This window comes from Malurus melanocephalus, unplaced genomic scaffold, assembly GCF_030028575.1.
Source record: "Malurus melanocephalus ecotype Western Australia unplaced genomic scaffold, MMel_1.1 scaffold_1118, whole genome shotgun sequence".
Taxonomy (NCBI): Eukaryota; Metazoa; Chordata; class Aves; order Passeriformes; family Maluridae; genus Malurus; species Malurus melanocephalus.
The window spans coordinates 24071-44006 of record NW_026624350.1 but is presented as its reverse complement, the minus strand read 5'-3'; the positions used below and the strand labels follow the sequence as shown (position 1 = coordinate 44006).

At 63.9% G+C, this 19936-nt stretch overlaps 5 protein-coding genes across 12 annotated transcripts; 3 read left to right on the top strand and 2 right to left on the bottom strand.

The window, feature by feature from the left end:
• The first annotated feature begins 341 nt into the window (after positions 1–341).
• GTF2F1 (general transcription factor IIF subunit 1) lies at positions 342–5629 on the top strand. 4 transcript variants are annotated; one of them, XM_057387037.1, is made up of 14 exons: positions 469–518; positions 738–795; positions 1055–1101; positions 1436–1508; positions 2000–2193; positions 2576–2746; positions 3070–3254; positions 3513–3663; positions 4096–4157; positions 4257–4373; positions 4460–4533; positions 4658–4793; positions 5224–5347; positions 5425–5629. In XM_057387037.1, the coding sequence occupies exons 2-14, from the start codon at positions 784–786 to the stop codon at positions 5627–5629; spliced, it is 1551 nt and encodes a 516-aa protein (XP_057243020.1). In that variant the 5' UTR covers positions 469–518; positions 738–783. The 4 variants fall into 4 exon arrangements, with proteins under 4 accessions (XP_057243018.1, XP_057243017.1, XP_057243020.1 ...); XM_057387036.1 differs by having other exon boundaries at positions 4093–4157; XM_057387035.1 differs by lacking the exon at positions 1055–1101 and having other exon boundaries at positions 342–518.
• Positions 5470–9002, bottom strand: ALKBH7 (alkB homolog 7). 2 transcript variants are annotated; one of them, XM_057387038.1, is made up of 5 exons: positions 8648–8987; positions 8339–8509; positions 8017–8141; positions 7804–7922; positions 5470–7498 (listed from the first exon to the last, which is right to left on the bottom strand). In XM_057387038.1, the coding sequence occupies exons 1-5, from the start codon at positions 8912–8914 to the stop codon at positions 7425–7427; spliced, it is 756 nt and encodes a 251-aa protein (XP_057243021.1). In that variant the 5' UTR covers positions 8915–8987; the 3' UTR covers positions 5470–7424. The 2 variants fall into 2 exon arrangements, with proteins under 2 accessions (XP_057243021.1, XP_057243022.1); XM_057387039.1 differs by lacking the exon at positions 7804–7922 and having other exon boundaries at positions 8648–9002.
• Positions 6790–7155, top strand: PSPN (persephin). The gene has a single exon (XM_057387042.1). The coding sequence runs from the start codon at positions 6790–6792 to the stop codon at positions 7153–7155; it is 366 nt and encodes a 121-aa protein (XP_057243025.1).
• A 226-nt stretch (positions 9003–9228) lies between the features above and the next one.
• Positions 9229–12094, bottom strand: CLPP (caseinolytic mitochondrial matrix peptidase proteolytic subunit). The gene is made up of 7 exons (XM_057387041.1): positions 12010–12094; positions 11691–11789; positions 11205–11276; positions 11013–11109; positions 10226–10413; positions 9731–9836; positions 9229–9510 (listed from the first exon to the last, which is right to left on the bottom strand). Exons 1-7 carry the CDS (start codon positions 12025–12027, stop codon positions 9338–9340), a joined length of 753 nt encoding a protein of 250 aa, XP_057243024.1. The 5' UTR covers positions 12028–12094; the 3' UTR covers positions 9229–9337.
• RFX1 (regulatory factor X1) lies at positions 11522–19926 on the top strand. Of its 4 annotated transcripts, none has more exons than XM_057387032.1 (19): positions 11522–11593; positions 12387–12963; positions 13332–13550; positions 13681–13769; positions 14134–14187; positions 14267–14358; positions 14467–14791; positions 15353–15534; positions 15725–15844; positions 15919–16034; positions 16115–16233; positions 16313–16401; positions 16692–16843; positions 17054–17151; positions 17482–17631; positions 17842–18050; positions 18244–18397; positions 18629–18674; positions 18949–19926. In XM_057387032.1, the coding sequence occupies exons 3-19, from the start codon at positions 13340–13342 to the stop codon at positions 19131–19133; spliced, it is 2391 nt and encodes a 796-aa protein (XP_057243015.1). In that variant the 5' UTR covers positions 11522–11593; positions 12387–12963; positions 13332–13339; the 3' UTR covers positions 19134–19926. The 4 variants fall into 4 exon arrangements, with proteins under 4 accessions (XP_057243015.1, XP_057243013.1, XP_057243012.1 ...); XM_057387030.1 differs by having other exon boundaries at positions 13284–13550; positions 13684–13769; XM_057387029.1 differs by having other exon boundaries at positions 13284–13550.
• Positions 19927–19936: the final 10 nt, after the last annotated feature.

Here is a 19936-nt window from a genome sequence, read left to right as displayed (position 1 = left end):
CCCCCCCGCCGTGTCCGTGTCGTTCCGGAGCATCTGGAAAACTCCGACCACCGAAGGCTCAAAGTTTTTACTTTTTACCGCTTGTTTTTAACTTCACAAATAAACGGAACAAAAACCACTCCGAGTTTGCAGTGAAATGCGGCCGCTTGGGGAAAAGGCGGAAAACCGCTTAGAGGCGGGTCAGGGGTAAACAAGTGGGGTCTTAATGTGAAAAAAAGGGAAACGGGGGCGAAAAATGCTGTTTGGGGCTGAGAATTGCAGGTTTTGCGGGGCAAGATGGTGGTTTTGGGGTGAAMAGGAGCGGTTTGGGGTGAAAACTGAGTTTTAGGGTGGTACCGGGCGGTTTTGGGGCCGCGCCGCCGCGGTTGCCATGGCGACGCATCGGCGGGTCGGGACGACACTTCCGGTCACGTGGAGAAGGGTTCGCGGCGGCGCGGCGTGTGTCGCTTCGTTTTCCTGTCACGTGACACGAGGAGTTCCGGTTCCGGCAGGAAGTGGAGCCGCGGTGGGAGCGCACGGTGGGGGCGGCCGGGGGGAGCTCCGGGCTGTCCTGGGGGGCTCCGCGCTGTCCTGGGAGCCCCTGTGGGGCCTTGGGGTGTCTGCGAGGGGGTCGGGAGGGGCTGGTGGGGTTTGGGGGTCCGTGTGAGGGGTCCAGGAGCATTTGGAAGATCTGGGGGGGGTTCCCCACTTGGAGGGAGTCCCCAGGCCTGACTCCCCCCGCCCCTTTTCCCCCTCAGGACTCCCCGGGGCCGGATCTCGGGTGCTTCACCCTCCCCCGCCGCGATGGCCGCGCTGGTGAGTGGGGGAGGGTTCCAAAACCCTCCCCAGGACCGCCCAAAACTCTTCAGGGACCCCCTAATCCCCACTCCGGAGCCCAGCACCTTCCCGGGGACCTCTAAACTCCACAAAAACCTCCTGGGCCCCGCCTTCCCCAGGAACCCTTGGGCTTCCGTAGATGTCCCTTGGACCACTTAACTCTCCAAAAMCCTCGGGGACCCTCCCCGAACACCCCAGTCCCCCCGGGATGCACAAAGCCTCCCCCTTTGTCTCGCAGGGCAGCAGCTCCCAGGTGGTCACCGAGTACGTGGTCAGGGTGCCCAAGTGAGTGGGGGGCATTTGGAGGCTCCGAGGGTTTGGAGGGGTTTGGGAAGGGCTTGGGAGGCAGTTGGAGGTGCCCAGGGGAGTTTAGGGGGCTTGGGGGCATTTTGGGGGGAGGTGTCCGTGGTTTTGGGTGGTCGTGGGAAGGTTGAGTGTTGTTTGGAAGGTCTTGGTGGGGAGGAATTTAGGGGTGTCAGATTTGGGAGGTTTGAGGTGGTTTGGGGCTATTTGGGGAAGTTTTTTGGGGGGGGCTCAGGTAGTTTGGGGGCGCTGGGGGTCTCAATAGTTATTTTGGGTGTGCTGGGGGGATCTGAGGGCTCTTTTTGTCCCCCCACAGGAACACTCCAAAACGCTACAACATCATGGCCTTCAACAGTGCTGACAGAGTGACCCTGAGCACCTGGGCACAGGTTAGGGGGCCCCAGGGGGGCTTTCAGGGCTCCTGGGGTGGGCTCAGAGTGATCCTGAGGGCCTGGGTACAGGTGAGAGCAGTCCCAGGGGTCCTGGGGGGAATTKGGGGTCCTGGATCCATTCCCACTTCTCCAGTTGGCAGGATTTGGGTTGGGAATGGCGAGATTTGGGGATGAGGCTCTGGATCAATCCCAGTCTGTGTCATGGGGGAATTTGGGGTCGCACAGAGGGATTTGAGAATGGTGGGGTCTGARGCCATTTTCAGGATTTRGGCTGGGAATAGAATTTGGGTCTGGAGGGGTGTGGGAGTGGTAGGATTTGGGGTCACGGACTTGTGTCTGATCCCACTCTGGGTCCAGGCAGGATTTGGGGTTGATCCAGAACTTTTGGGATCCAGATCTGATCCTGTTCTGTCAGCAGCACAGTTCGGGAGTCTGGGGGTTGGGAGCACTGGGAAKGGGGTCAGGATTGTTCCTAAATGCACGTCCAGGCGCGCATGGAGCGGGACATGAGCAACAAGCGGATCTACGCCGAGGAGGAGCTGCCCGAGTCCGGGGCTGGCAGCGAATTCCACCGCAAGCTGCGGGAGGAGGCACGGAGGAAGAAATACGGGATTGTCCTGCGGGAATTCCGGGCTGAGGACCAGCCTTGGCTGCTCCGAGTCAACGGGAAAACCGGCAGGAAGTGAGACAGGAGGGGGGAAGTTTGGGATTTGGGGTGAGCGTGGGAGTGGAGAAGGGAATGGGATTGGGGTGGGAAAGGGAATGAGGTGGGAGGGAGAGGGAGCTGGGATTGGAATGGGAATTGACATGGGGATGGGAATAGGAATGAAACTGGAAAAGAAACAGTGGTTTCGGGATGGTGAAGGAGTTTTTGGGAATTCTGGGAGATTTTTGGATGCTGATCTCCCTTTCCCAGGGCGTGATGTAGGAACTGGGGGGTTGGGGAGTTTTTTGCAGATTTTGAGCTGTTTTGGGGGCATTTTGCAGGGGGATTTTGATTGTYCTGTGTTGGGGAATTCCGGGGTGTTTTTGGGGATCCCAAGGTGCCAATCACCCTCTCACAGGTTCCGGGGGGTGAAGAAGGGCGGGGTGACGGAAAACGCCTCCTACTACGTGTTCACCCAATGCCCTGACGGCGCCTTCGAGGCCTTCCCAGTCCGGAACTGGTACAACTTCACCCCCCTGGCCCGGCACCGCACCCTGACAGCTGAGGAGGCCGAGGAAGAGTGGGAGAGGTGACCCCAAAGACCTCGGGGAAGACCCTAAAAACCATGGGAGAGACCCGAAATCCCATTCCAGACACTCTTAAATCCACGCCAAGATCCCTCAAATTCTCTCCCAGCCCCTGCAGATCAGCTTCAAGAACCCTCCAGCCTCCCCAAAGTCCTCTCCAAGACTACCCAAATGCCCTCCAAATACTCTCCCAGACCCCCAAATCTGTTTGAAAACCCCAAGAGCCCCCTCCCCGGCCCCCTGAATCCATTCCCAGTCCCCTCAGAGTCCCCCTAAAACCCCCTCCCAGCCCTGCTGAGCCCTTGTAACCCCCCACCCTCCCCAGGAGGAACAAGGTGCTGAACCACTTCAGCATCATGCAGCAGCGGCGCCTGCGGGACCAGGATGAGGAGGACGAGGACAAGGACAAGGGGAGGAAGGCCCCAGGCAAGGGCGGGGGGCTTCGGATCCACGATCTGGAGGAGGATCTGGAGCTCAGCTCCGAGGAGAGCGAAGGCAGCGAGGCTGAGGGTGAGGAGGCAAATCCCAAACCCCACAGAATCCTTCTGAAAGGGCCCCCAAATTCTCCTCCTATTTCTCCAAAATGGCCCCAAATCCACCCAAAATTCTYCTGTTTCAAGAGCAGCAAGACCAAGGGTAAGGAGGGAATCTCAAAGTCCCCTAAAACCACACCAGATCCTCCTGAAAACACCTCAAATGCCCCAAAGCCACAGAATCCTCCCCCGAATCTTCCCTAAATCCTCCTACCCCCTCAAATGGAATTCCCAGGAGAGAAGGCTGTGAGGCCAAAGGCTGCTGGGGGAGGCTCAAGGAGAAGGAGAAGGAAGGGCAGGAAGGGCTCTGAGGACGAAGCACTTGAGGACAGCGACGACGGTGACTTTGAGGGCCAGGAGGTCGATTACATGTCCGATGGCTCCAGGTGGGACTGGGGCATTTTGGGGGTCGCTGGAGGGTTTTAGGGGACCCTAGGGAGAATTATGTGGGGTTTTGGGTGGGTTTGGAAGTTCTTGGTAGGATTTTAGGGACCACGATGAGGGCTTATGGCTCCTTGGAGGGGGGACTTGGGAGGGAAGTCCTGAGCGGTTTGGGGGGATTTTGGTGTATTGTGGGATCACTGAGGGAGTTTAATGGGATGGGGGGAGGCTTAGGGGTTCCCTGGGGGAATTTCGGAGAGTACTGCAGAACCCAAAGGTTCCCTCAACTGCACTGTACCCACCAAAAGTGTCCCCCCAAACCTCCCCAGGGATGCAGAAATCCCCCCTGGGACCCCAGAATCGCCCCACCCAGGGTCCCCCAAATCCCCTCTACAAGCTCTTCTTGACCTCCCCAATCCCCCCTTGTCCTGCAGCAGCTCTGGCGAGGAAGATGCTGGTAAAGCTAAAGCGCCCAAGGAGGAGGAGGAAGGCCCAAAAGGTGGGGTTGGGGAGGTGGTTGGGACCCCCCTGTTGGTTCCTGGTGGGGGATTGGGGAGATTTTTAGGGTCCAAGATTCTCAGGACCCTCCCTAACAAAGGCATCGATGAGGCGAGCGAGAGCAGCGAGGAGAGCGAGGAGGAGAAGGTGGAGGAGAAGGAGGAGGAAGAGGAGGGAAAAGCTACCCCCACCCCCCAAGAGAAGAAGAAAAAGAGGGGTAAGACCCTCCCCCCAGTCCTCTCCCCCAGCAGGAATTGGGGGAAACCCCCGAAAACCATGTTGATGACATTATCAACCCCCCAGAAAGCAGCGATGAGTCGCAGACATCGGAGGAGAGCGACATCGACAGCGAGACGTCCTCAGCACTGTTCATGGCGGTGAGGGGAGGCTGGACAGTGTGGGGGTCCTGGGGGGCCCATTCTGGGCAGCCCTGGGGGGTTTGGGGGACCCATGGGGTCATTGGACACCTCTGAGCCCTCCCTGTTTCTCTCCCCACCCCAGAAGAAGAAGACCCCCCCCAAGCGGGAGCGCAGGGCCTCCGGCRGCAGCTCCAGGGGGGGCTCCCGGCCTGGGACCCCCACGGACTCGGGGGGCACTGGGGGGACTCTCAGGGCTGCGGCTGCCCRGCTCGAGCAAGGTGGGGCTTTGGGGGGGTTGAAGGTGGAGGAGTTTCAGGAGACTTGGGGGGAGGTTGGAGTATGAAGGGGGCTCAGGGGGAATTTTGGGGGTCTGGGGGGGGCATCATGGGGACCCCAAGGGGGTTGGGAGGTGATAACAGGAGGTTGGGGGGAAGGAAGTTGTGAGTTTGAGAGGGTTATTGGGGTTCTGGGGCAAAGCTGGGGGTCAAAGGAGGGGTTTGGGTGTGCTGGGGGACACTGAAGGGGGTCCAGGGTGTCTTGGGGGATATTGAGGGGTCTGGGGAGGTATTGAGGGATCTCAGGATGAATTTTTGAGAGGCTGGATGACACTTCTGAAGGGGTCACAGGGACATTTTGGAGTGGGGGCAATTCCCAACTCCCTCCTGGGGATCCCCTCAAACCCCCCCTGACCTCCTCATCTCCCCCCAGGTCGCCGGGCCCCCCCAGGCGGGTCCGAACCCCCTCCCCAAAAGCGGCTGAAGGCAGAGCCGGGGCCCCCATCGGGCAAATCCACGCCTCAGCCCCACTCTGGGAAGTCGACCCCCAGCAGCGGGTGAGTCTGGGGGGGCTGTGGGATCCCGGCCCTGCTGACCCCCCCCGGCCCTGCTGATCCCTCCATSCCCCGGGCAGAGAGGTGCAGCTGACGGAGGAGGCTGTGCGCCGCTACCTGTCCCGAAAGCCAATGACCACCAAGGACCTGCTCAAGAAGTTCCAGACCAAGCGCACCGGGCTGAGCAGCGACGCCACCGTCAACGCCCTGGCTCAGCTGCTCAAGCGCCTCGACCCCGAGCGGAAACTCATTGCAGACAAGATGCACTTCTTCCTCAAGGAGTAGGGCCCTGCGGAGCCAGGGGAGCCACCTGGGACCCAGATCCTTGGGAACGACCCCCAGTCAGCCGGTAAACAGGAGGGTGTTAGATGTGTTTGTCTTTAAAAATAGGGACCCCAAAATCCACTGGAACCCCCCTAAAAACAACTGGAACCCCCCAATCCAAAGACACCCACAGGAATCCAGGGTCCTTTAAGTTAAGGGACCTCTAAGATCCTTTAGAGGCAGCTCCAGGACAATGACCCCAGAAATCCAGAAGGGTCCCCCACAAATACCATAGGACCCCCCTCTCCCATTCCCACAGGACCCCCACAATTTTGCAAACTCTCACCCACTGCTCCAGACCCCTGCCTTTCCCCAATTTACTGGCCCCCCATCCATCCCAAATTCCCATTAACAAACTCCTCATTTCCCTGCCCCCTCCCCAGGAATTTGCGGGGCCCGGGAATTTCCCCATGGTGAGGCAGGGAAGAGGCTTCCTCCCTCCCCTCCAATTCCTCAGTCATGTCTTTTTTGGGTCAGAACTAGGATGTTTTACTATTTTTAGGCTTTTTTTCCCCTACTTGGTGCCAGCTCTACACCTCCCCCATGGTGCTGGAATGTTCCAGCCCCCAAGGGGGGTGTTGGACCCCTCCAAAATGAGCCCCCACATGACCCTTCTACCTTTGGGGAAGAGGGGCAAATTTCCTCCCTCCCCCAGGGAGTTTCACCCCAAAATAGCCCTGGGGAGTTGGCCAGTCATTTGGGGGAAGGGGGGGCCAGGTACTTGGGGAGGGCACTTCCTTCTTGGGAAGGGGGGTTGGATTGAGACCCCAATCCCCCCAGCTGCTTTTTTGGGACAGTGTCCATTATACCCGCCAAGTCTGGCGGTCCCAGGGGTGTCACTCCACCCTCTCTGGCATGGGGAGGTCTCCCTTGTCCAAATTCCTCCCCCCTGCCCCAACCCCTGGGTGCATTCTCAGGGGTCCCACATCCCCCACTAACTCCTCCTCCCCAGTTAAAGACCCCTCCCAAATGTACTCTGGGTGGAGGGGTCAGTGCCCCCTTCCAGCCCCCCCGGGCAGGTCAGGGTTAATGCCCCCTCCTCCCCCACCCCTGCCTCAAACCCCTCCCYCTCCACACCCCATAAATCCCCTCAGGGCACCTTCTCAGGGGGGCTGTTCAGGATGGCGAGGCCAGGACTCCCTTGGTCCTTCCTGCCCGTCCTGCTCGGCCTCTGCCGCGCACCCCCCGCACCCTCCCCGGCCAGCCCCGCCCTGTGCGGGCTCCGCAGCGTCTCGGTGGGGGTGGGGGCGCTGGGTCTGGGGTACCCCTCCCCCGAGACCGTGGTGTTCCGCTACTGCGGGGGCGGCTGCCCCGCGCCCCCCACCCTGCACGGGCTGGCGCTCGGGGCCGTGCTGGGGCCGGGGGGSCCCGGGGGGGGTCCCTGCTGCCGCCCCACCCGCTATGAGGATGTGGCGTTCCTGGACTCGGGGCTGCGCTGGCAGAAGCTACCGCGGCTATCGGCGGGGGCCTGCGCGTGCCTGGGGTGAGACCCCCCCAAAATAATGCTCCTGACCCACCCCCCCTTGCCAGTCAGAAATGACACCCCCTCAAAAATACCTTCCCAAACCCCTTCCCTGGACCTCCCAAAACTCCTCCCCATCTGTCGGGGGGGGGTTTTGGGGGTCCCTCCCCCCAAAAGCGCCCCCTGACCATCAGCTCGGGGGGGTTTGGGGGTTCCCCAAAGGCTCCTTCTTGAAGCTCCCCCAAAACAGCCCCCCATGAGCCAAGTGCGGGGATCACTGTTTATTGGGGGGGCTCATTTTGGGGGTAAGGGGTCGTCGGGGTCCTCAATAAATGCTGGGAGGTCACCGAGAGGGTCCGGAGGTGTCTCTGCGGTGGGGGGAAAACAGAGATGTCAGGGCGGATTGAGGGGGGTCTTCGGTGGGAGGTTCAGGGATCACTGGGAATGTTTAGGGGGTCCTATATGAGCTTTGTGCATGCCAGGTGGAGTCTGGGGGGGCTTTGGGGGCAGTTTGGGTTCACTGCAGGGTTGTAAGGGGAATTTGGGGATGTCAGGACATGCAGGAGGGGCTCTTGCAGTAAAATGCTCTCCGCAGAGGAAAGCGGTGTGAAGTCTCCAGGGGGCTTGGGGGTCCCGACAGGGGAAATGTGGGGGGTTTGGGGGGGGTTCTCACCGGGGGGGTCGTTGCGAAAGATCAGGGCTACCCGGCGCCCTCGTGGCACCCGCTGTTCCCCAAAATACGATTCCTCATCAGGGAGGATCTCGTGGGTGAACTCRTACCTGGCAGCACCTCTGGAGGAAACGAGGGGGTCAGGGCGTCCCCAACCCCCTCCCCGGGGATCCCAAAACCCSTACAGGGTATTCCCCAGGGCTCCCCAGAACCCACCGGAGGACATAGAGGGAYCCTGGCTCCAGCAGCAGCTCCAGCCAGTCCTGGGAGTCACGGAGGCTCCGGAGACGTAGGACGCTGGGGGACAACAGCGAAACCCCCGCGATGGTGCAGCCGCAGAACTGGGGGGCGGGACACACCTGAGACTCCTCGAAACCATCCCAGGACCTCCAAAACTCCCTTTCCCAAAGCCCCCTTGGAGATACCTGAAACCCACCAGCGACCCCCAGCCCCTCCTCATCTCCCCCCATAGCCTGGCACCGCCACAATTCCCCCAGGACCCCCCCAGAACCACCCAGGGGTCCCCCCCGTCCCCCACCTTGACGCTGTCCACGTGCGGCCCCACTCGCCCGCCCGGCAGCAGGTCCAGGACGTGCGCGCTGGGCCGGGGCGGGCGGCGGGCGGGGAAGGCGGGGGTCACCCGGAGCAGCAGCGCCCGCCCCGCGCCGCCCCGCAGGCCCCGCTCCGTCTCCCGGTAGCCGGTGATGGCCTGCGGAAGTGAAGCGGGGTGAACTCTCGCCTTTGACCTCACACCGACCTCTGCCCCGGGCCCCGGGACCTGTGAACTGCCTCCCACACGCCCTCCCGCACCCCTGAGACCCCCGACCCCCGCCGGAGCCGCTCTCACCCGGTCCCAGTGGTCGTTCTGGTACCGCCCCCGGGCCAGCCCCGGCTCCACCTCCCGCAGCAGCTCCACCGCCTCCTCCTCGCTCACGAAGCCGCCCCGGACCAGCGCGAGCCCGCGGAGCCGCTGGGCCAGCTCGGGGCTGCTGGCGCGGAGCAGGGCTGAGTCCGCCTCGGCCTCGGGGCCCAAGCCCGCCCCGAGACCCCCCGAGAGCGGCCGCGACCCCGCGCAGGCGACCCCGGCCCGCCACAGGCCCCGCGCGCGGTGCATGACGGGAGTGCAGCGGGCGCCCCCTGGCGGGCCGGAGGACTCAGCGACGGGCGGACATGGCGGACGGGGGAGCTCACGATGTCGTCAGTGCCACCCCCGCTCCAATCTCCCCCCGCCCCCGATCACTGACAGTCACGCTCAGACCCCTTCCTGGGCCCCCCACGTCTCTCACTGTCCCCTCAAATAACTCAGTGACTCCACAAACACTGCGACGTCCCCCAAATCCTCCCTCTCCTCCGTCAGTGCCTCCTTGGCCCGCCTCAATCGCCCCGCCCGCTTTCCAGAACCGCCCTGAAATCCCTTCAGCACTCAACCGGGTTCCACAGCCCTTTATTTCCACACAGGGTTGCAGCACAGGGCAGGGTCCCGAGGCTCCCCCACCCCAGAGGGGTGCCCCAAACCCCACTGGGGCTGGGGGAACTCTCAAGGCGCTGGGGGGATKGGGAGGGCCCCGGACGAGTTATTGAGGGGCTCCTTCTGCACCAGCCGGGGCTCGTCCTCACCACGGTGGGGGGGATGCACCAGCACCTGGTCCAGGAGCCCAAATTCCTGTGCCTCCACTGGGCTCAGGTACCGGTCCCGCTCCATGGCAGCTTCTGCAGGGATCACAGGGGTRTCAGGGGTACCCTGAGGGGAACTGGAGGGGTCCTGCAGGGCTTCAGGGTGTCCCTCACCGCGGACAAGCAGTGCCTGCCCCCCGAGTTCGGCGTAAACCCCGCGGCTCTTGCAGGCTCAGGGAGGGTTCTGAGACATTTGAAGTCCCGGGGAAATTTGGGGGTCCCTGGGTGGATTGGGGGAGTCCTGGGGGTTCCTCACCGATGACAGGTAGTGGCTGTCCCGTGTGTTTGGCATAGAGTCCGTTGATCTGGCGCTTCAGCTGCAGGATCTCCTCGGCCTGGATGGCGATGTCGGTGGCCTGGCCCTGAGCAGGGGGTTTGGGAAGGCTCAGGAGGGTCTGGRGGAGTTTGGGGCATCCCCAGCCCTACCCACAGACTTGGGAGGGGCCCCGTGCCCACCCATCCCCCATAGATGCCACAGCCCCTTTTCCCCGCAGTATCCCCTGGGAGGTCCCAGCGTATCTCCCCTCACCAAGGGTCCCCCTTTCTGCTTTCCAGGTCCTGCCCCCCCTCTTTTAGAGCCCCCTTCCCACATGCAGAATCTGGGCAATCTGCCCCTCCCCATTTCTGTGCTTCCCTCATTTCAGGATCTCCCCAAGCCCTTCCAACTCTCCCCAAATTGCTCCTTCCRCTTTGAGCACCACCACCATCCCCTGCCCAGCCTGGCCCCGGCCGTGGGGTGCAGGGGCCGTACCCGGGCCCCCCCCGAGGGCTGGTGCACCATGATGCGGGCGTTGGGCAGCGCGTGGCGCATGCCAGGGGCGCCGGCCGCCAGCAGCAGCGAGCCCATGCTGGCCGCCTGCCCCACGCACCACGTGCATACCGGGGTCAGCACGTACTGCATCGTGTCGTAGATGGCCAGCCCCGAGGTCACCGAGCCCCCTGGGGGAGAAAACCCCATTAGGGAYACCCCAAAACCCACCCTGGGCATTTAAACCCCTGTAGAGACCTCAAAGAATCACAACAGCCCCGAGACCCACGGCGCCCACGTGGCTGTCGGGGGCTGGGGGGGTCACCGAGATACTTACGGGGAGGACATGGGTCACAGGGGCATCCCAAAACCACCCCAGGACCCCAAATGCCCTCCCTAGGACCTCTGAACTCTCCCTGAGACCCCCAACCTCCTTCAAGCCATTAAAACTCCATGGATGCCCCAAAGAGCCACAACAGCGCTGAGACCCCCAAACCCCATTGGGTTGTAGGTGGCCAAGGGAGGGTCACCGAGACCCTGGTGGGCAGAGACCCCCTGGGTGACACCCTCAAACCCTCCTTGACCCCACAAATTACCCCGGACCCCCCAAAGCCCTTTGAATTGTCCCCTTTTTACCCCCAGGGAGGAGGGGTTTGGGGGCCACAGTCTCCCTTGTCCCATCTCCCATTCTCCCCTTTGAGACCTTGCAGCCCTCCCCACAAAAATCCCCTCCTTGTGCCCCAGCCCCTCGCCAGCCTCCSGAGCCCCCCCAGAGTCCCCCCAGCCTCACCGGGGCTGTTGATATACATGTGAATGGGTTTCTTGTTGCTCTCRGACTGCAGGAACAGCAGCTGGGCGATCACAAGGCTGGCCAGGCTGTCATCGATCTGGTGGGGAGGTGGGCGGCCGGGGAGAGTCAGGAGATTCCCAGGGCTCTCGGGGAGCAGGTCTGGGGTCCCCGAACCCCCCCGGGGGTACCCACCGGCCCCATAACGCAGACGATGCGCTCCCGCAGCAGCCGCGAGTAGATGTCGTAGGCTCGTTCTCCCCGACCCTGAGGGAGAAAAGGGGGGGGGAATCACAGGGGCTTTTGAGAGGGCGSGTAGGGGTCTGAGGGGTGTGGAGAGGTCAGCGGGATTGTTTCGCGGGGGATTGAGGGGTCAGGAAGGGTCAGAGGAGAGACGGGAACCCGCACTTCAATGTTGTAGCTCCGCCCGCCCTGGCCCTGGGGGAGAAAAGGGGGGTCCGGGGGTGGATCTGGGGGCATCCGGGGAACAGTGCGGGGCTAGGCTGGGGCTGGAAGTTTGGAGCTGTGGAGGGTTATGGAGAACAAGGAGAAGGAATCGAGGGTTGCAGAAGAGGATCGGAGTGGTATGGGGGGGCTCGGAGGGGTTTGGGCCACGGGGGTTTGTGAGGGTGTGAAGGCGGTCGAGGGTGTTTCGGGTCTCAGGGACCCCCTCCCACTCACCGTCTGCTCCACCACGATGGGGATGAGGGGAGGGGCGCGGGCCGAGACCGTCCCATGCAGGCAGCGCCGGGCGCCGGCCCAGACCCGGCGGAGGGAGCGCTGGGGGGAAACGGGAAAGTCACCGACACTCCCGAGACCCTCCCGAAACCAAGAACCTCCCCGAGAAACTGCCAAGAACCGGGACGCCCCCGGAATCGAGACCCTCCAAACTGTCCCTCGGGACCCCCGCCCCTCACCGCCACCCCCGGGACCCCCGGGACCCCCGCCCCTCACCGCCACCCCCGGGACCCCCGGGACCCCCGGGACCCCCGCCCCTCACCGCCACCCCCGGCCCCATCGCGCCCCGGAAGCGCTCGGGGAGCACGTGACCGAGCCGAACGTGACACCGATTCCCGCCGGCCGCGCCCCCTCGTGGCCACGCCTCCTTTTCCACTGGCGCCACGATGGGAGGCTGCGCTGACGCACCTTGGACTACATTTCCCGTCGTGCTCTGCGGCTCACGTCCACCTGCGGCCCCCCACGGAACCGGGACAGTCCTAAAGACCAATTGTAGCCCTTTYATAGCCCCAGTAACGCCCCGAGGACCCGGAAGCGCGGCCCACGAGTGCCCGAAAGCACTAGGGCCCAGGCCTAAAGGCCCCACGGCAGGAGCTCCGCCTCATTCCCTGATTAAACCCCTCGTTCTCCCCCTTMCAGCGGTAATTACAGCCCCTGACAGCACCAATTAGGGACGAACGCAGTGAAAACAGGCTGGCGATGGCGTCACGCCTCCGTGACGTCACGACGCGCCTCCGAGGGCAGGGACCACATCTCCCGGCAGCCCTCGCGGCCCCAGCCCCTCGCGCTGATCGGCATCCGCTCTGCCCAGTAGCGAACCGCCAGCTCCCCGCGCGGCCCCTCCCGCAGCGCCCCCCGCAGGAAGCGCTGATGGACGCACGRAACAACCAATGAGACGGCGAGCAGGCGGGACTTACGCGGAGCGACTCGCCTCTTAACCAACCAACGCGCGATAGCGGATAACTGCAACCAATAGGGATCGAGGGGCGGGATCTGCGCGGGCGGCCCCGCCCGCCGCCGAGGCGGGTAGCAACAGTTGCCCCGGTGAGGGACCAGGGAGGCCGCCATAGCCACGGTCACCGTGGCGACCGCGCTCCGGCCCGGCCCGGCCCCTGCTGCTGCCGCCCCCCGCTCCGTCGGGCCCCGCCGGCAGCAGCAGCCGCGGCACCGGGGGCAGGCGGAGCCCTCGCGGGGCCCCGGCGGCGGCCGCGGGCAGGTGGGTCCGAGCGGCGCCGCCAAAATGGCGGCGGGGGGGGGTGAAGGGGGGAGCGGGGGGGGGCAGCGGGCTTGGGCGGGGAGGGCGGGGCTCGAGCGCGCCGCGCGATTGGCGGGCAGGCGGGCCAATGGGAAGGCGGGGCGGGGGGCGGGAGCCAATGCGGGCGCGCGGGTTGAGGCTGGACACGCCCCCTCCCGTTCGGTGATGTCACGAAGAAGTTGTGACGTCATTTTCGGGGATGCCGGGGGCGGGGTCTGGTGATGTCACGCTGAATGTCACGTGGGAGGTGACATCACCCCTTTTTCCCGCGGTAACATCAGGCACTGCCCTGATGTCACTCGCCCACCACCATGACGTCACCCACACAGCCGTCGCCATGGCGACCCAGCCCTCCTACGTCACGGAGCTGACGGCGACGACGTCACAGCAGCAGCAGCCACCACCCCCGGCACCGCCCCCCGCCGGCACCGACCCTTTTGGGGCGGAGCTGCCCGGAGGCACCGCCCCCGGTGCGCCTCCCGCAGCCACCCCCGCGCCCCCCGTGCCCCCGCCCGCCCCTCAGCAATTCATCGTGGTCACCGTGGCGGGTGAGCACCCCAGAACTGCAGCGCATTGCCCCAAAACCCCATCCTCCCCCAACTCCTTGCTTTTGGGGGTTGCCCCAGAGCTGGGGTGAGGCCAAAGCCTGACACAAATGTTCTGGTTTTGTCCCCAAAGCAGAGGGGCTGCGGCCCCCGGAGGGCACCGATGGCAGCCCCGCCCCCCCCGCGCCCCCCCAGCCCGGGCCCAGCCCAGGGGGGCAGCAGGTGAGAAWAAAGGGGGAAAACTGGGGCCAAATTGGTAGTGGAGCGGGGTGAAATGTGGTTGAAATGGGCTGGAAAGGGGTGAAATTAAGCTGAAGTGACCCAAAACAGACAGAAACAGTGTTGAAATTGGGAGGAGTGGGGCTGGAAAGGGGTGATACGGGATGAATTTGGGATAAAAGTGGGGTGGAATGGAGCAAGATGGGATGAAAAGGCTGAGAACTGGAATGAGGGTGAAATGGAGTGTACTGGGCTGAAATGGGGCAAAACGGGTATGAAATGGGTTAAAGTTGGGCTGAAATGGGTTAAACTGGGGCTGTCAAGTGCCCCAAGAGCTGAACCGGGGGTGCCCCCCCTGTGCCCCCAGCGCTCCCCAGCCCCCAGCGCCACGGCTGCCCCCAAGGCCGGCCCCCCCCAGGAGGTGAGCGGGGGCCGTTCGGGGGGGACGGGGGGTGTTGGGGGGTGCCCCCCGCTGACCCCCCGGTTTWTGTCCCCCCCAGGTGCAGCAGCTGCCCCCGGTGCAGCACGTGTTCCCCCCCGCCCCCGTGCCCTACGTGGAGGGGGGGGATGGCTCGTACCCCGCCGGCGCCATGTGAGTGCCCCCCACCCCCTGCCCGCCCACCCCCTGCATTCCTGCGTGCAGGGTCCCCAGGGCTGACTGACCCCCCCCGCCCCCATTCCTCTGCTTCTTTCCCCGCAGCCGCTCGGGCTCGTTCCCATTCGCTGAGACGCCGCTGTTCGGGCAGAACTCGGGGGGCTACTTCGATGGGGCCGGGGGGGCCGCGGTGCAGCCCAGCCCGCCCCCGCCCCCCGCCAGCTCGCAGGCCCCCCCCAGCAGCGCCCCCGTGCCCATGTATGTGGCGGGGGGACAGATTTTGGCGAGCCCCTCCGCCCCCCCCCAGGGCGGCAGCGGGACCCCCGGCACACCCGGGACCCCCGGCGGCGGCACCTWCGTCATCCAGGGGGGGTACATGGGGGGAGGGGGCGCTGCCTACGCTCACACCACCCGCGCCTCCCCTGCCACGGTGAGAGCCCGAATGGGGGGACACGCTCCGGGTTTGGGGCCAATGGGGGCGGGGAGGGGGCTGCAGGGGAGGTTGGGGTCGGGGAGGGAAGGGGACGCAACTCTGTTGCAAGCAGGGCTTTGCCTGAGGGGTTTAGAGGGATATCAGGAGGTTTGGGAAGGGAAAAAAAGGGAGGGTTGGGAGGTTAATTAGAGTTGGGGCAAAATGGGAGATTTGGGGAAAATCCATTTTGGARGAAAAAGAAGTTTGGAAGAGTGAATGGGAGGGTTGGGGGTAATGAAAGGTTTGGGGAGAACAAATGGAGATTTGAGAGGGAAATACTGAGATTTCGGGGTGGAATCTGGGAGCTTTGACCTCGGGAGTGTCCCTTCCCACTAACAACCCCCTTCAATAATTTCCCCCCCCCCCCGATATTTCGGGGAAAAATCCGTGGGGAATGGGGCTCTGGGGTGAGTGTGGTGCTGGCAGTGGGGTTTGGGCGGCCTGGGCAGGGTGCAGGTGGGAAGGGCAGAGCCGAGTGGTGTTTTGGGGTGCAGGTGACCCTCGTTTTGCCCGCCACAGGTACAGTGGCTGCTGGACAACTACGAGACGGCCGAGGGGGTGAGTTTGCCCCGCAGCGCCCTGTACTGCCACTACCTGCTGCACTGCCAGGGCCACAAGCTGGAGCCCGTCAACGCCGCCTCCTTTGGGAAGCTCATCCGCTCCGTGTTCATGGGGCTGCGCACGCGGCGCCTCGGCACCAGGTCAGACCACACAAGTCCCCAAAATCGCCCCCAAAGAAGGCCCCAAAATCGTGGAGTAGCCAGAGTCTCCACAGCACCATTGCAGGGCACACCTGCAGCGCCCACCCGTCTCCTCCTGCCCAGAGGAAACCCCTGAAGTGCCCAGGGGAGACCCAGTCCCTCAAATCCCCTCTGGTGCCCCGTTTTCCAGGGGGAACTCCAAGTACCACTACTACGGGCTGCGCATCAAGGCAGGGTCGCCGCTGCTGCGGCTCGTGGAGGACCAGCAGCACCTGGCCATGCGCCAGCAGCCCTTCGCCCAGAAACAACGGTGAGGGGCACCCCAAACTCTCCCCCCGAGCCCCCCAAAACCCTGCTGATCCCCCACTTTTGCCTCCCCCACAGCCTAAAACCCGTGCAGAAGGTGGAGGGAGGGGTCACCAACGGGGTGTCGGCAGGGCCGGCCCCTCCCAGTGTCCCCGACATCAGCGCCCAGGTGCAGCAGTACCAGCAGTTCCTGGGTGAGCACCCCTACAGCTGTGCACCCAAAATGTCCCCCCCCGATTTCGGGGAGCCTCGCTGACCCCCCAGATCCCCGCAGATGCCTCCCGCACGCTGCCAGAGTTCCCTGAGATCGACGTGCAGGGCAAGGGACTCCCAGAGGGTGTGGGGGCAGAGGACCTGCACGTGTTCCAGCAGCTCTACCGGGAGCACTGCGAGGTGGGGACCTCCCTGCACCCCAAAACCACGCCCTCCCCATAGCGGGGGACCCCTCTGACCACACTGTGCCCCACCAAAGGCCATCGTGGATGTGATGATCAACCTCCAGTTCTCATTGGTGGAGACGCTCTGGAAAAGCTTCTGGCGCTGCAGCGGCGAGACTGAGGCGTGAGTGGACAGGGCTCCCAAACTGGGGGGTGGGAGGGCTTCTGGGGGCTGGGGGTGTGGGAGAGGCTGGGGGATATGGGGGACAGSAGGATTTGGGAGTCCCGTGGGTGTGAACCTGCTGCAGACATGGAAGTTCTTCCCAGTGCAGAGTGAGACCCCCGGTATTGGGGGATTCCCCAGGATGGGGGGTGCAAATGGCTTTGGGGCTGCTGGGGTGGGATGTGGGGGTGCTCTGGGGCTGCTGGGTGTCCCCGCAGGTTTTGGGGTGACCCTGGCCCCCTGTCCCGCAGGCAGGAGGAGGCGGAGCGGCGCCTGCCCCGGCGGCGGCTGCTGCTGCTGGCCCGGCACGAGCCCGTCCTGCGCTGGGTGCGAGACTGCGACCACGCYTTGTACCAGGGGCTGGTGGAGATCCTGGTGCCCGATGTGCTGCGCCCCATCCCCAGTGAGCCCTCAAAGTGCCCAGAACCCCCCAAATCTGGAAAGGACCCCCCAAAACCACCTAAAAACCTCACAAACTCAGCATGGCCCCAAAATCCCCTGCAGAGGGACCCAGCTCTCTCCAATCACTCCCAGGGATTGGAGACCCTCAAAGACCACCCCAGATGAGCTGCCCTGGACCCCCCCAATTCTGTCTTTTGATGCCCCTTCCCAGGTGCCTTGACCCAGGCAATCCGAAATTTTGCCAAGAGCCTGGAGAGCTGGTTGGGGAACGCCATGGTCAGCATGCCCGAGGAGATGGTCCGCATCAAGGTGGGCTTTGGAGGGGGCCCTGGGGACTTTGGAGGCACTTTACAGGGCTGGCAAGAGGCATTTGGGGGGACTGTGGGGAGCACAGGGGGGTTATAAGGGATCTATGGGGGGCATCTTATGGGTTTTGGGGGGCCCATGATGGGGTCTATGGGGTGAAGGGGGCCTGGGGTGTAGAGGGTGATCACAGTGGGCCCTGGGGTGGTTTGGGGAGTTCGAGTAGTCACGGTGGGTCTGGGGGTGGTGTTTGGGTGCTGTGCCGAGCTCTGTGGTGCCCTGGGGGAGGCTCTGAGGGTGCCCAGTGCCCCCCGAGCCCACAGAGCCGCCCYGCAGGCAGCGGCAGCCGGAGCCTTCGCGCAGACCCTGCGGCGCTACACCTCCCTGAACCACCTGGCACAGGCGGCCCGGGCCGTGCTCCAGAACACGGCCCAGATCAGCCAAATGCTCAGCGATCTCAACCGCGTCGACTTTGCCAACGTCCAGGTGTGGGGGACCCCCAGAAAGGGCTGGGGGGAGGCTGGGGGTGCGTCCCTAGAACTGGGGGTCTATCCCTGGATCCCCGTGCTCCCAGGTGCAGCCCCCTGAGTGTGCTGGGGTGAAAGGGATGTGATGCGGTGTCTGGAGCGGGGCCGGGGSAGAGCTGGGGGTCTGTAGCCACGTTCTGGGTCGCATCCCGTGTCCCCAATCCCGCAGGAGCAGGCAGCCTGGGTGTGCCGCTGTGAGGCACGGGTGGTGCAGCGCCTCGAGCAGGATTTCAAGGCCACGCTGGGGCAGCAGCACTCGCTGGAGCAGTGGGCAGCCTGGCTGGACGCCGTCGTGGGCCGTGTCCTGCGCCCGCACCTGGGCACACCTGGGCTGCCCCGTGCTGCCAAGCTCTTCCTGCTCAAGTGGTCCTTCTACAGGTGAGGGACACTCCCCAGCAACAACCCAAAATCCTACAGACACCCCAACCTTCTCTGCCATCTTGCTGTGACCCCCAGRACACTCCTGGTCATCCCAGAGCCTCCTGGAAGTCTCCTGACCCCCTGATCCAGCAACCCCCCCGATGCACCCAAAACCCTCCCCMAGACCCCCTGACCTCCCCGTGCCCCACAGCTCCATGGTGATCCGGGACCTGACCCTGCGAAGTGCCGCCAGCTTCGGCTCCTTCCACCTGATCCGGCTGCTGTACGACGAGTACATGTACTACCTGGTGGAGCAGCGCGTGGCGCGGGCCCGGGGCACCTGCCCCATCGCCGTCATGGGCGAGGTGGGCACAAGGCAGGGGGCGTGGGAGGGTTTGGGGTGGTCCGGGGCAGTTTTGGGGGGCCCAGTCCTCACCTGTATTACGAGGGGGAGCAGCTCAGGGTACGTGTCCTGTCACAGTCATGGGCACAGGGGTGTTTTTGGGGGGGGTCTGGGGGGATGTTTAGGGGGAGCTGGGGGTCATATCCCACCTCCCGAACTTGACTTCTCCCTCCKTTTCTCCTTCTCCCCCCAGTTTGCCAACCTAACGAGCTCCCTGAACTCACAGGACCCTGACAAAGGTGGGTTGAGTCCACCCGGTCCCTGCATGCTGCCCCAGAAAGGGAAGCTCCCCTSTCACCAGTGGGAGAGGCAGTTATTTCTGGGGGGAGGGGTCAGTTCTGGGTGGGGTGGGATTGATTTTGGGCAGGAGTTAATTTTGGGGTGGGTGTTAATTGGGAGGTTCAATTCTGGAACCTACTGATGGCCACCCCCACCCCCCCCGGTTTTTGGTGGGGGGCACTGGAGGGTCCCACCATCCCGAGCCCCCTTCCCACTCTGTGTCCTCCCCACCAGATGAGGAGGAGGAGGAGGAGGAGGAGAGCGATGAGGAGCTGCCGGCAGAGCTGGGGCTGGGGGGGGGCGAGGGGCCCCCCGACCCCCTGGAGCCCCCTCTGGAGCCTCCCCTGGACCCTCCCCCGGCCAAGCTGCCCCGCGCCGACCCCCGCGGGCTCTTTGTGCAGGCCCTACCCTCGAGCTGAGCCCTCCCGCGCCCCCCCGGGGGGGACAATGTGCCTTAAGCGATGCCGGGACCGTGCCAAAGCCCCCCCGGYCCCCTGGGGAGGGGACAAAGGGACCCGCAAGACTTGGGGATGGCCCCTCCCCCCGGGGGGGTGGGGATCCTTTTTGGGGGAGGGAGGGGAAGCCCAGGGGGAGGCAAACAGAGACCGTGGGGACTCGTGGCCGCTGTCCCCCCTCCCCCGCCCGCAGTGCCAGCCCCCTCCCCGCTGCCTTACGCGCCCTCCCTCCGCATGTCGGGGCCCCCCCGGCCCCCCCCCCCCCCTTCGCCCCTCCCCCCCGTATTAGATTTTGGCGTTTTCGATCATTTTGTGCTTTGTGTCCCCCCGGGGAGAGGGGCCGTGTCCGTGGCCGCCCGTGTGGAAATTAAGCCAAACCTGGAATTTGGGGGAGGGTCCCGGGGGTGGGTTAGGGTCCCCCCGCTCCCCCCCCACCCCTCCCCCTCCTTGCAAACGCTGTTTTTTACCTTTTGTAGCTTCTTTGTAAAAGGAATAAAAACCAACTGCGGTGTTTGCCCGCCCCTGCCTGCACCAGGGAGCGGGGGACAAATCCCAGGGCTCACCCCAAAGTGCAGGGATTCATCCCAAATCTCAGCCCAAAACCTGCTCTCAAAAGCCCCAAATCCCAGTGAATCAAAGAGCCAAAATGTGGAAATGGGAATTTTATTTTTGGTGGGGGAGGGGTTCAGGGGACCTCTCCCCAATCCTGATAAAACACTGAATGGTAAAAGGAGAAAAAAAACCCAACAAACAAACAAAAAAAAAAA